Genomic DNA, 14,472 nt, shown 5'->3' with positions numbered 1-14,472 from the left:
ATTTATAAAGCACATTTAAAATTTACCACAGGGGTAGCCAAAGTGCTGTACAATGGGCAGGTTAAAAGATAATACGAGAACCGAGCAAACACAACACAACACAAACAGAGCATGATAAAAAATTAATAAATAAAATAAATAGAACATAAAAACAGGTTCACAGCAGGTGTATTATGGGGCGCCATAGCAGGATGGATATCACTAAGTGTTAAAAGCCATGGAATAAAAGTATGTTTTTAAGAGAGATTTGAAAACAGGAAGAGAGGAGGCCTGTCTAACACTCAGAGGTAGGTCCTTCCAGAGCTTGGGAGCAGCAGCGGCGAAAGCTCTGTCACCTCTAAGCTTCAGCCTTGTGTCAGGGACCGTCAGTAGCAGCTGAACTTTATTTGCGTTCACTTGTTTGAACAAACTGACTTCTTTAATCCCACCTCCTTTTTATACTCATCACCCACCAGAGTGGATATTTTAAAGTTGGAAACCACAGCGACAAGGTACAATTACTTCAATAAATAAGTCTTACACAGTAAATATTGATATATAACAAATTCAGTTGGTAAAAACAACAACTAGTATTATGACTATATTAAACAATAATAAAAATATACTGTATAAACTAGGGATTCTCAAACTGTGGTATGCGTACCACTAATAGTACGCCTGTTCCATCATTATTTAGGTACAGTATTTTATTTTCCTATAATCAGACACAGTGTTACTGTCAAACTGTGTGTTGTGTTATAGTGGCCACAAATAATAACTATACTTGTTAAATAAAACCTCTGCCTTGTTTTAACGTATACTTAAGCCTACTACGCTCCTGTATTATGGTGGTACTTGGAGAGCTAAATGTTTTCTAAGGTGGTACTTGGTGAAAAAAGTTTGAGAACCGCTGTTATAAACTACATAAAATTTACATACAACCATTTGACAAAGATTGTTGATGGTGACAGAAGCACTTCAAAACAATAACAATAATCGCATCATGAATGCTACAATCAATAGTGATTAGTTCATATAAGATAGGTCAGTTGAAGTACTCAATGCATCAAACATTAACTTGTCATAATAAAGTTAATTATTAAATTATATAAAGTAATTGTGCAGGAGAAATTATTTTAAAATGTGTTCTAAAGGGCATTTTAATTTAAAACATGTTTTTTATTTTAAAGTGATGTTCTACTTTGGAATAGTTTTAATTCAACATGCTTATAAAATAATATACACATATGTTGTGCTCGTATTCATTTATTTACATCTTTTGTGGGTTTATGATGATTATATTGATTTAAAAAATAGCAGCAGGACTATAAAACTGGTATTATCCAAATATGTATGTTTTTTTTTCTTAATAAAAACAATCAAAGCCTGGTTTATATAAAAAAAAATCAGGAAAGAGTGCATTGTCAAAAAATTTTTTTTTATTATTAACCCTTTGGTATTGTTTACATTTAGTATCCTACTGTATTATTGTAATACAACTGGGTGTATGCTATACTGTTGAAAAATATCTTAAAAGTTGACACAAAAATGGCAGCATGACCTGTCAAAAAAATCACCCAATTTGTCATTTTCACCCCATAAACTTCAGTTGAAGTACTCAATGCATCAAGCATTAACTTGTCATAATAAAGTTAATTATTCAATTATATAAAGTAATTGTGCAGGAGTAATTATTTTAAAATGTGTTCTAAAGGGCAAATGTTTATTTTAAAGTGATGTTCTACTTTGGAATAGTTTTAATTCAATATGCTTATAAAATAATATAAATATATGTTGTGCTCGTATTCATTTATTTACATCTTTTGTGGGTTTATAATGATTATATTGATTCAAAAAATAGCACCAGGATTATAAAACTTGTAGTATCCAAATATGTATGTTTTTTGTTTTTTTTAATAAAAACAACTAAAGCCTGGTTTATATAAAAAAAATATCAGGAAAGAGTGCATCTTCCAAAAAAATGTTTTTATTATTACATTTAGTATCATACTTTATTATTGTAATAAAACTGGATGTATGCTATACTGTTCATGTATTGTCAAAAATATCTTAAAAGTTTACCGGTACACGAAAATGGCAGCATGACCTGAAAAAAAATCTCCCAAAAATGTGTCATTTCCCCCCCCATAAACTTTTTTTTTCTCTTTAGGGGTTAATGTTTTTTTTGTATATTTTTTTCTTTGACGTCTGTGACGTCATCATGAAAGTGGTAACAAAGGGACTTTTGAACTCTTTGATTTCTTTATAAAGCATTAAAAGACAGCAGGCGGAGTTAGACAGTCAGAAGGCAAGCCGCGTTGCACCAGAGTGTTCCGCGTCTCCTTCCGCCTCCTCTTCCGTGCAGAGAGCCGTCTGATTGTCGCTGGGAGGGTAAGCGCTTTTGTTTCACCTTATCCCTAATCCAATTCATTTTCTTCTAAATGTAGCTACAATTATGTGGACGTCTTTATGCGTTTGGCGTTGTTTAAAGTGTCGCGAATGTGTGTCGGCGCCTGTGCAGGCTTTGAGTTGAAAGAGTCGGTGTTCCGGCGTAGTGAAGTAGGTCCTTTGTGTCCTCCATTGCTCTGGTAACTAGCTAGCTTCCTGGGAAGCCGGCGAGCTAACCTCAAGTTCACCGCTTCAAACCCCCCAATAACCAGCGTAATTCAGAGCGTGTAACCGAACGAACACATTCGGTATCTGTGGCGAAAAGTCGTGTTTGGAATTTTGTTGAAATTCGGGTTTCGTTAAAAAATGCTAACCTAGCTTAACTGCCTTGACATTCAAATGGCGGCCCGCGGGTCAAATGTGGCCCGGAAATGACGTCAGATCAGTGCATGAGTTCAGCTTAGAATGACCAACATTGCTAAGCATATACAGGTAAAAGCCAGTAAATTAGAATATTTTGAAAAACTTGATTTATTTCAGTAATTGCATTCAAAAGGTGTAACTTGTACATTATATTTATTCATTGCACACAGACTGATGCATTCAAATGTTTATTTCATTTAATTTTGATGATTTGAAGTGGCAACAAATGAAAATCCAAAATTCCGTGTGTCACAAAATTAGAATATTACTTAAGGCTAATACAAAAAAGGGATTTTTAGAAATGTTGGCCAACTGAAAAGTATGAAAATGAAAAATATGAGCATGTACAATACTCAATACTTGGTTGGAGCTCCTTTTGCCTCAATTACTGCGTTAATGCGGCGTGGCATGGAGTCGATGAGTTTCTGGCACTGCTCAGGTGTTATGAGAGCCCAGGTTGCTCTGATAGTGGCCTTCAACTCTTCTGCGTTTTTGGGTCTGGCATTCTGCATCTTCCTTTTCACAATACCCCACAGATTTTCTATGGTGCTAAGGTCAGGGGAGTTGGCGGGCCAATTTAGAACAGAAATACCATGGTCCGTAAACCAGGCACGGGTAGATTTTGCGCTGTGTGCAGGCGCCAAGTCCTGTTGGAACTTGAAATCTCCATCTCCATAGAGCAGGTCAGCAGCAGGAAGCATGAAGTGCTCTAAAACTTGCTGGTAGACGGCTGCGTTGACCCTGGATCTCAGGAAACAGAGTGGACCGACACCAGCAGATGACATGGCACCCCAAACCATCACCCAACCATGCAAATTTTGCATTTCCTTTGGAAATCCAGGTCCCAGAGTCTGGAGGAAGACAGGAGAGGCACAGGATCCACGTTGCCTGAAGTCTAGTGTAAAGTTTCCACCATCAGTGATGGTTTGGGGTGCCATGTCATCTGCTGGTGTCGGTCCACTCTGTTTCCTGAGATCCAGGGTCAACGCAGCCGTCTACCAGCAAGTTTTAGAGCACTTCATGCTTCCTGCTGCTGACCTGCTCTATGGAGATGGAGATTTCAAGTTCCAACAGGACTTGGCGCCTGCACACAGCGCAAAATCTACCCGTGCCTGGTTTACGGACCATGGTATTTCTGTTCTAAATTGGCCCGCCAACTCCCCTGACCTTAGCCCCATAGAAAATCTGTGGGGTATTGTGAAAAGGAAGATGCAGAATGCCAGACCCAAAAACGCAGAAGAGTTGAAGGCCACTATCAGAGCAACCTGGGCTCTCATAACACCTGAGCAGTGCCAGAAACTCATCGACTCCATGCCACGCCGCATTAACGCAGTAATTGAGGCAAAAGGAGCTCCAACCAAGTATTGAGTATTGTACATGCTCATATTTTTCATTTTCATACTTTTCAGTTGGCCAACATTTCTAAAAATCCCTTTTTTGTATTAGCCTTAAGTAATATTCTAATTTTGTGACACACGGAATTTTGGATTTTCATTTGTTGCCACTTCAAATCATCAAAATTAAATGAAATAAACATTTGAATGCATCAGTCTGTGTGCAATGAATAAATATAATGTACAAGTTACACCTTTTGAATGCAATTACTGAAATAAATCAAGTTTTTCAAAATATTCTAATTTACTGGCTTTTACCTGTATATATTTCTAGTCATTTTAAAGGATCTTTGACTAGTCTTCATTACAGCACACTCATGTTAGAGCAGGGGTGTCAAACATTTTATCTCGGGGGCCTCATGGAGGAAAATCTATTCCCTCGTGGGCCAGACGGGTAAAATCATGGCATAGTAACTTTAAAAGTACAACTACGACAACTTCAAATTATTTGCTTAGGCCCAAAACAGAACAAGTACATTCTGAAAATGTACATACCGGTATCTCAAACAATCCTCTTGGTACATTAGTGCGCATGCGTCGATCGAGACGGCCGCTGCTGCAGCTCGCTCAGTCTTTGCCTTTTGTCTTTGTCTGCTTTACATTTACGAAGTCCCAATTTTTGGGGAAATGTATTTGATAAAACCCAACACCTGGCAACGTTCCCTCTAAGGTGCGCACCTGAGCAATTGCGCACTGCTCACGCGTCCTCTGCGCACAGCAAATCTATGCCGCGCAACAAATCAAATCCCACTCTAAACAAAATAAACAAATCATTTGTTTGTATGATTTTCCAATGCAACTGTGAGTAACAGGTGACGAAAGGCGGCCACAACAGATAAAACGATGTTTGTCAACACTTAAATTATTGTAACGTCTGTGGAGACACTTAAAGGAGGACATGAATTCCATCGGTCCCTTTTTATATAGCGAAATTGTTTATCGGCCATAACCACACCAAAACAATGTGTAAATACTTTTATCCAGCAAAACTGGTCATTGTCTACCGTACAAACCAAGCCAAAAGCAACTCTTTGTCATCTGTTATATCAACAGCAGCCTCCTGCTCTCTCTCTCACCTGCACCAACACATACACTATGGCAATTAGCCACTGGTGCGTTTATGGCCACACAAAAAGTTGGACAACTCCAACACTACACGTAAAGTGTAAATTTCAGGTCGTTTTACTATGACTCCTCAATCAGTGTGCTTATTCTACTGTCATTTGTCAAGAATGTTATTTTTTGGATATTAATCATGAAATGGTGTTACAGGACTACATAATTGATAATAAAAATATTTATTTTACGGACAGAAAGTTAATAAACACTTCATCTCATGCAACATGTGAATGTTTTAAGGGGAACTAAATGTGATCTCTGAAAGGGGTACACAATCTTTCCAAAGCAGGACCCCCACCCAGGCATAAAATACTATAGTGCATAGCTGATTTAAAAAAATATCTAAGTGGGCCACATCACACCTATTACAAAATAATCTCTTGAAATTGACTAGTCACTTGATTATAATAATAATACATTTAAATTGGTATGTCAGGTTTGAGACAAATGTGCTGCTGGTATGACCACAGTGTGCACGTCTGTATTCCACTGAATGCTCAGGGTGTTTGTGCGTTTGCTCACACACATGAAAAATTAGAGGGAACATTGGTGCCTGGTATGTTAACGTAACATATTATGGTAAGAGTCATTCAAATAACTATAACATTTAGAACATGCTATACGTTTATATAGAACATGCTATACGTTTACCAAACAATCTGTCACTCCTAATCGCTAAATCCGATAAAATCTTATACGTCTAGTCTCTTACGTGAATGAGCTAAATAATATTATTTGATATTTTACGGTAATGTGTTAATAATTTCACACACAAGTCGCTCCTGAGTATAAGTCGTATCCCTGGCCAAACTATGAAAAAAAAACTGCAACTTATAGTCCGAAAAATACGGTATCGGGGCCATACAGTAGCATAGACATTCTGTACCTGCCTGCGAGTCCACATTGAGGGCAGGATCCGTGGTGAGCTGCAGTGAGATTAAAGTCTGTCACTGAAGTTGCTGCTATTTCTTAAAGTAGAGTTTTAATTTATATACTAGTGTTTCTTTATATTATTATTATATGCTGCACTTCCAGCTGTGTAAGGGGGAAGAGGCACAACACTGATTGAACATTAATTGCGTCGAGACAAGTCTGACTTTCGCGACAGAGGGACAGGCTGGTAGCACACAAGAAAAACAACACAAACGTATACGATCAGAGAGACACTCAAAGCATACGGTCAATAAAGACCTATTGTTCCGTGCGAGATTATACCAAACATTGTTGTTGCCCTACTTTTAACAGACATTTCCGCCATGTTTGACCGATGTAATATATATGCTAACAGCTAATCACTGTGATCAGACAAATTAATCACAATCATATAATCACCCAGCCCTACGATACGGTACCAATTTCCGTGACTTTTGTGTTTTTCTTTGTGCTGGAGAAATGTTACACCTGTTTTCTTAGGCTGTATCTGTATGAAGTTAGGTTTTTTTTAAGTATTCAATCAAAAAGTCAGTTCAAACCAAAATTTGCTGCGAAGAGACACGACAGAAGACTAAAATATTATTCCTGCAATGTTGCTAACATGCCCTCCATTTGTACCTGTTAATTGTTTGATAAATAATTGTTTTACATTTAACAATGTGATGTTTATAATGTGCAATTTAGTTTGTTATATCTTGTTTTCTCACACTTCTGAGTCTCCTTCTGCAGGTATTCTATAGTAGACTTTGCATGCAGTTGCACTTCCAAGACGCTAGATGGCAGTAGTGTACAGGCTACAGTGTGTTGTCTTTAGGGATGTACGGAAACGGTATTAATGATAACCGTGGTAAAACTCTCGGCGGTTAGTGTTTCCATTGTAAATTAAAATGAGCAGAAAAACGTGATTGATAGCCGCACTTTGATAAACTCAGAGACAAACTGAGGCGAGCTCACTATCTTAAATGCTAACATATATACAAGAGACATGCATGTCTTTCCCTATTATGATTGTTTATATAACATAAAGTTATATAAACACAGAGTGATCCTTCTATACTCAGAGGAATACAAGACAAAAGTGTTTTTACTTTGTGTTCTGCTGAACATATTAGGACGCCACAACGCCTGCCAGAACAGTTTAATCAGTGAAGCATAAGGAACATGACATGCTAAATAGTGGGCTTTCTAGCAGTGTCTATTTTAGTTACTTTAAAAAAAAATCCACCTAAAGATTTCAGTGTTTGTGTGTGTGTCTGTACAAGGACCTTTTGAACACCTTCAACAATACTGCGATAGTGATGGCCGTGATAAATTTCGTCACAAACATTTTTATATCGTTACATCCCTTGTCGCCCTGCTAGGAAGGAGTCTGTGCCATGAAGCTGAATTATTACATACTTGCGGTATATTCGCAACATGCATTTTGTTGTACTTTTAATTTGGAAGCGTTGAACTGGCCATGTAAAATCGCTAATCAGTAGCATGTACATGGCAAAGCTCATGTATATTAGCATTTTGGAAAAGTGCAGCCCTGCTTTAATGTTGGAGCATCTTCTATCAGGCATACTTGCTTTGATAACATTACTTAGAGACAGTTTGGATGGGTGTACTAGACGGCGCATAGTCTGCAACTGAAAGTGACATCACTGACAATAAAGGCATCGATCGACATGTGGCACCGTTTGATTTAACATGAATGGATACTTAGTAGTACCAATTCAGTCGGTATCTATGAAAGTACCGAGTTCGGTACCATCTCTAATCACATAGAGGATCTCTGATGAGCACTTTTGCAGAAGGCCTGAAAAAGAACCGAACATTCCTCCTGTCATATAGACAATCTTTGACTAGTGTTGTTGACAGAGATTATTTTTAAACTAGCACAAACTTTTACCAACTCAGCAGCAGCAGCTCACAGCTCAGCAAGTCAATAGCCGCATAAGCTAGTTTCCTCTATGATCACGGTGCTGTTGAAAGTAGTTTTTTTGGTGGTAATCGCTTAAAATAACATTACTATTACTTGGTTAATATGCAGGTCACAACATGTAAATGGAGTATTGTTGGTGGGTTTTTTATGTTTTATAGTGCTTTATGGGTACAGTAGATGTCTATTAGCTAAATTGTTAGCCTTCAAATTTTACAAATTAGAATGCATAAAAAATGTGTGCTTCTGTCTTGCTTTTTGTATACGCAATTCAAACTGAAAGTGATACCGTAAAAATGCCAAGGTCCAACTGCCTTCAACTAAACTTACAAGGAAAATTTTAAAGTCGTAATTATAGGATGCCGTCAGTGGCGTGACATCTGGTAACAGCCCAAACAATTAGGTGGAAAAAATTTGGTTGGGACGACCTCCCCTTTTGCGCCATAGCAGTAGTTTAGTGGATCACTGGATAAGTTAGTAAATGCATTGTGTTTTGTTTGCAGAAAATGTCGTGCGGGCTGTGGAGCGAGACATTTGCCCTGGCCGAGGACTACCTGGCCCTGTGCTGCAGCAGCCCCCGCGCGGCCCCTCCGTCACCGCCTCCCAGCGAGTCAGCCGCAGCCATGAGGCGTGTGGCCCAGGACATGGAGGCGCAGAACAAGGCTCGCTTCCAGACGCTGGCTCAGACCTTCCTCAGACAGTGTGGGCCGGACCCGTGCGCCAGTCTCAGGAAGGTAATGGAGGAGTTGGTGGGGGACGGACTCATGAACTGGGGGAGGGTGGTGTCCCTCTTTGCCTTCACGGGGGTGCTGGCCAGGATGCTCCAGGAGCAGAAAGAGCAGAAGGAGAGCGCCGCCAAATCGGGGCCGGACCTCAGGCAGGGGCCTGAAACCGGCAGGAGGCTGGCAGAGACTATTGCTGTTTTCCTTGGAGAGGAGAAGAAGGAGTGGCTGCTGGAGAACGATGAATGGGTTAGTGCCACGACATTAATATTCTATACAGTTCTACCTCCTTCCACTGCTACCTACTGTACTCAACCATGGTCCAACTCAAAATCAGCTACTACTTTTAAGTACCTTGGTCATGCATATTTTTCACTACCGGAACATTTAGTACACGACGACAATTGACTAAATTAAACGCATGTTAGTTTATGTACCCATTTCAAATAATTAGTTTTAAATCCTCTTTTTAATGTTATGTGAGAATATTTTAATGTCTTAAACTCCTATATCACATTAGTTCTGTGTGATTATGGACAAATATTTATCCCTATGTTGGTAACGTAATATTCAGATCAAAATAATTGCTGGTATCAGTCCTTCTTTTCGATACTAGGGTCATGTCCACATATGAATTTCGAGATGGAATCTGTCATTTCTTGGTATCAGCAGGAATGCTTGTCCAAGAACTCTGTTACTCGTTTGCTCTGGTTTTTTTCCAAGTGGTAAAAAAAGTAATTGCGTTTTAAGTCGCTAGCAACATCTTGTTGGCAACATGTTTTGCAGATCAGCCTACCGATGTTTGGTTTCTGACTTTAAATCCAAACAAGAGTTTTTTTGGCACCAATTAGATTTATAGACATTTTCATGTCGTATTAAGGTGTATATATCGCACAGTAGTAGCTGACTTGTTGTGTAGTTTACACCACAAACGGTAAAAGTACTGATATTATCTGCGTGCGGCCAACAATAGAGCTTTTTATAATATCGTGTTGACACATTCTAGCTGTGTCCCGCTAATTTGACAGCAACATGCGACATAATGCTTGCGGCTAATGCGCCTTCCACAGTGCAAAGCCACTTACAAGTCAGCAATCCTCGTCTCCTTTTATGGCAAATAAACTTGCTTACATGTACCGTAACATTATCACTGGAGGACAAGGATTAGCTAAACATGCTACTCAGTGGCCTAGTGGTTAGAGTGTCCGCCCTGAGATCGGTAGGTTGTGGGTTCAAACCCCGGCCGAGTCATACCAAAGACTATAAAAATGGGACCCATGACCTCCCTGCTTGGCACTCAGTATCAAGGGTTGGAATTGGGGGTTAAATCACCAAAAATGATTCCCGGGCGCGGCCACCGCTGCTGCCCACTGCTCCCCTCACCTCCCAGGGGGTGATCAAGGGTGATGGGTCAAATGCAGAGAATAATTTCGCCACACCTAGTGTGTGTGTGACAATCATTGGTACTTTAACTTTAACTTTGCACTACACACTGTAGGACAATAGGCTAACCGCAAGCTAGTGCTCTTAAAGGAATTAAAGATGAACAGGTCGATACAAATATTGACCGTAATGATACCTAGTAAATTATCAGTATATGGTCGATACTACAGGGGTTAGATTGATAGTCTTTAACATAAAAAGTATTGTCATTTTTATAATTTTTTTACAAACTCAGGAAATAAGTCCCTGGACACATGAGGACTTTATGGGCAAAAACCCAAGGATTTAATTCAGAGCCAATTGTAGGAAATAATACAAATATTTCATTGATGTTGTTAGATCACCTGTGATCAAATATGTAATCATTCAATGATGCTGAACATTTTAAGTATCAGCATTGGTATGGCCAATAATACTGCCAAATTTGTAGTATTGCCCAAAAGTAATATAAAGTATGAAGACTAAGTGCTTATTACAAGAAAAGTGTAGATAAAACCCTGTAGGAATAGAAAATGAACATATATTAACAAACAGTAAATGAGCAAATAGATTAAAAACTGTTTCGAGAAAATAATACAACCAGAAATAATGTGATATATTACCGCATATGTCAGCTGCCAAATTAGGGTTTGATATGCTTGTAATATTATTTACATGCCAAATAGATCATATATTCTGATATATTATTTAGGAGGCTGCAATATGTATCGCCATATAGATTTTAGACCATGTCGACATGAAACTTCAAGTTTTACCAGGCCTTTGTGTAAAAGTACCCCCCAATCGCTTTAAAAAAAATTACAGAAAAAGTCCCAAAGTGAGTTAAAAGTGAAAGTCACTGAAGCGTCTAACTTTGGAAAGCACCTGTTTGAGAACGTTTACTTTCTATTTGTGTGTGTGTGTGTAAACAACCCTGAAGCACACACATGCACGTCTCATCACCTAACCACTCCACTGCTAATAAGTAGGTACACCCATTAAGTTTTCTAAATCTCAATCTGCTTGTATTCTATTTATTTTTTGGCTTTGTGGTGAGACAGAGCAGCAGACATCTTGTTTAGCCACAGCTTGTGTAGTCTTCTTACTTGGGGAAGTCTATTTCTGAACAGACGCCTCATAAATAGGCTTTTATAGCAACAGTTGGCTGTCTGTCTGCTTTTGTCAATGGACAAACACACACGCACACACACACACAGTCGGCAGCTGCTCTCAACGGACACAAAGCAGTTCAGCCAAAAGTAGTAATAGGTAACGGCCAAGTTGTCATGCTAGAAAGTTAGTAGTACAAAGCAGCAGCTGTGTACAGAACACCTGGATGTGACAACAGGTGTGCTCTCAGGTGCAATACAATACACTCACTGAAACATTTGTTTTCATGTATGACCTGGGTTTCGTGATGGGGGGAAAAGTGTTTGTGGAAGTTTTGCGCAACTTGTCCAGACTTTGTGGAAGCAAATGTATGTTTGGTTACTGTGACATTGTTGACGTCAGCACAGTGTGACCGCTGGACATGGAAATAACTCTGTGTTCATTCCTTCTTCATACAAACATTTACACTAACAATACATTTTGTGTTTAAATAGATTTATAATGTCAAAGACAGCATGAGAAAAGTGAAATATTGTGCTAAAGTCATTCTATCAGGGGAAAGCTTAGAAAAAATCAGTTTTACAGGAAAAAGTAAAAAAAAAAAAAAGGTGCCCAATTTTCGTCAGCCAAAAACTTTAGGGCGAAAATGGCCAAATGTTTAATTTTCAGCCTAAAGAAAAGGAAAGTAACTCCCACACATTGACTGTTACGCCATTCACTATTTTGGCATGTACATTATATTTGTTTTTTATATTTTATTTATATGTAATGCCAGTGGTAAATATTTCATAATTTAATGATTGTTTCTTTATTGGAAGGTTAATAATAATTTATGCAATTGAAATGTCTTCATTTCAGTGGGGTTAGTACACAGTCAGACATAAATTCTCTTTTCCCACTTGTAATATTGTGACATTTTATCTGCCATATATTGGCTGTGTACTCGCTATCGCCACGTCATATGTAATAATCTATATGGATGAGCAAACGTTCAAAAATGTATTTTCCAGGATAGTAAAGTGGAACAAGGGGATGGGTCAATTGCAGAGGGCAATTTCACCGTGCGTGCGTGCGTGCGTGCGTGCGTGTGTGTGTGTGTGTGTGTGTGAGACTATCAGTGGTACTTTAAATCACACACTGCAGCATTAAGAAGTTGTCCACAAACTAATGAGATGCGCCCCCTGGTGGTGACTTTCAGTACTGAAATCAGCACGTGGCCTTTTCACTACTTGTGTTAATGTGATGCTAATCATGTGGAACTTCATAAATGTATTGTTTATGGACTTCATGCTGACTAATTGGGCTTGGTGTGTTTTGCAGGAGGGTTTCTGCAAGTTCTGCAGCAGCCGAGATGCCAGTCAAGATTTGTCCATGAAGACGGCGTTGTTTGCTGCAGCTGGTGTGGGCCTGGCGGGCCTCACCTTCCTGTTAGTTCGCTAACTACACACTTTTCTTTATCAACAACATGCTGCAGAATCGAGCTGTTCCTTCTTGAATGGGCCGAATGTTTCCAGGCGTACACACACACACACACACACACACGCTAGTCTCTTTCTCCATTCGATTGTACAAGCGATCCCAATGCCTTCACACGTGTTGGAGCAACGCCGCGTGTCAACACTTTGAGTAGTGAAGCCTCCTCCAGCTTTTTGTTTGCTTTTAAACTTGAGCTGCCTTTTTTTTTAGCCGTAGCTTCACGTCTTGAACTCCAGTTGTGCTCTACAATGTATAAACTAATATATTATATTTATAACAAAGGAAACTAAGCGCTGGGCCCCCTTTTTTCTTGTTTTCCTTTGTCATGCGTGTGTGTGTTTTGTATTTGTGTGTTTTTATCGGCCGGTCAGCAGAGCTGGCGGCGGCCTGACAACCACACCACGGTGCTATTTGTTGTGAAATGTACCTTCTTTCTTTCTTTTTTTCCAATGTTAAACCAGGGACCAATCAGTTGTTGGATTGTTGAACAAATGGTTGCTGTGGCAACACCTCCCCCCAACACAGATCTTGTTATATTTTTACATTTTTGTTCTATTTATTTGTCACTGTTTTGTAATAAAAAGGTGAACATACCTGTTACTTTGTATTGAAGTTTTTACCATCACCACCATTGTTAGCGTTTAACAGCAGCAAATATGTGGTTTAAAACTTGATTTATTTTGTGTAAATATTTGTAATATCTGTTTAATTTTTATTCTTTTTTTCAGCACTACTGAAATTATTATGTAAATACACTGCTTCAAAAAGCCAATTACCGTATTTTTCGGACTATAAGTCGCAGTTGTTTTCATAGTTTGGCCGGGGGTGCGACTTATACTCAGGAGCGACTTATGTGTGAAATTATTAACACATTACCGTAAAATATCAAATATTATTTAGCTCATTCACGTAAGAGACTAGACGTATAAGATTTCATGGGATTTAGCGATTAGGAGTGACAGATTGTTTGGTAAACGTATAGCATGTTCTATATGTTAGTTATTTGAATGACTCTTACCATAATATGTTACGTTAACATACCAGGCACGTTCTCAGTTGGTTATTTATGCCTCATATAACGTACACTTATTCAGCCTGTTGTTCACTATTCCTTATTTATTTTAAATTGCCTTTCAAATGTCTATTCTTGGTGTTGGGTTTTATCAAATACATTTCCCCCAAAAATGCGACTTATACTCCAGTGCGACTTGTATGTTTTTTCCCTTTATTATGCATTTTCGGCAGGTGCGACTTATACTCCGAAGAATACGGTAGTACTGTAATAAAACTGCAAAGCCGAAGTAGTTTATTAAGGGTTCTCGTAGGTCATTAAAAAGCTTTAAATGGATTATGCACACAAATTAAGGGCTTGAATGGCAATAAAAAACATGACATTGTTGTAATTAATTAATGTTTAAAAATGTCACACAATTAGGCCTGGGCCGATAGTCACTAATTCAATTAATTGGTAACTGGCGTCATCGATAAATGTTTCTTTTTGTCTGTGGCTTTCAAACTGGAGACAAGAAGTCTCACTCTGCATCGCTTTCACCACCTGGCGTGATTATTTGGCAGCAGCAAT

At 38.7% G+C, this 14,472-nt stretch overlaps 1 protein-coding gene across 1 annotated transcript in view; it reads left to right on the top strand.

Moving 5' to 3' along the window:
- gnb5b (guanine nucleotide binding protein (G protein), beta 5b) overlaps positions 1-13,483 on the top strand; it is a 45,689-nt gene extending 32,206 nt beyond the window's left edge. Inside the window, exons 13-14 of the mRNA XM_072913379.1 lie at positions 9,009-9,131; positions 12,735-13,483. Coding sequence (XP_072769480.1) covers positions 9,009-9,131; positions 12,735-12,854 — 243 coding nt within the window. The 3' untranslated portion in view covers positions 12,855-13,483. The remainder of the gene's footprint in view (positions 1-9,008; positions 9,132-12,734) is intronic.
- The last annotated feature ends 989 nt before the right edge of the window (positions 13,484-14,472 follow it).

Source organism: Nerophis lumbriciformis, linkage group LG06, assembly GCF_033978685.3.
Source record: "Nerophis lumbriciformis linkage group LG06, RoL_Nlum_v2.1, whole genome shotgun sequence".
Lineage (NCBI taxonomy): Eukaryota > Metazoa > Chordata > Actinopteri > Syngnathiformes > Syngnathidae > Nerophis > Nerophis lumbriciformis.
This window is presented reverse-complemented; position numbering and strand designations above follow the sequence as displayed.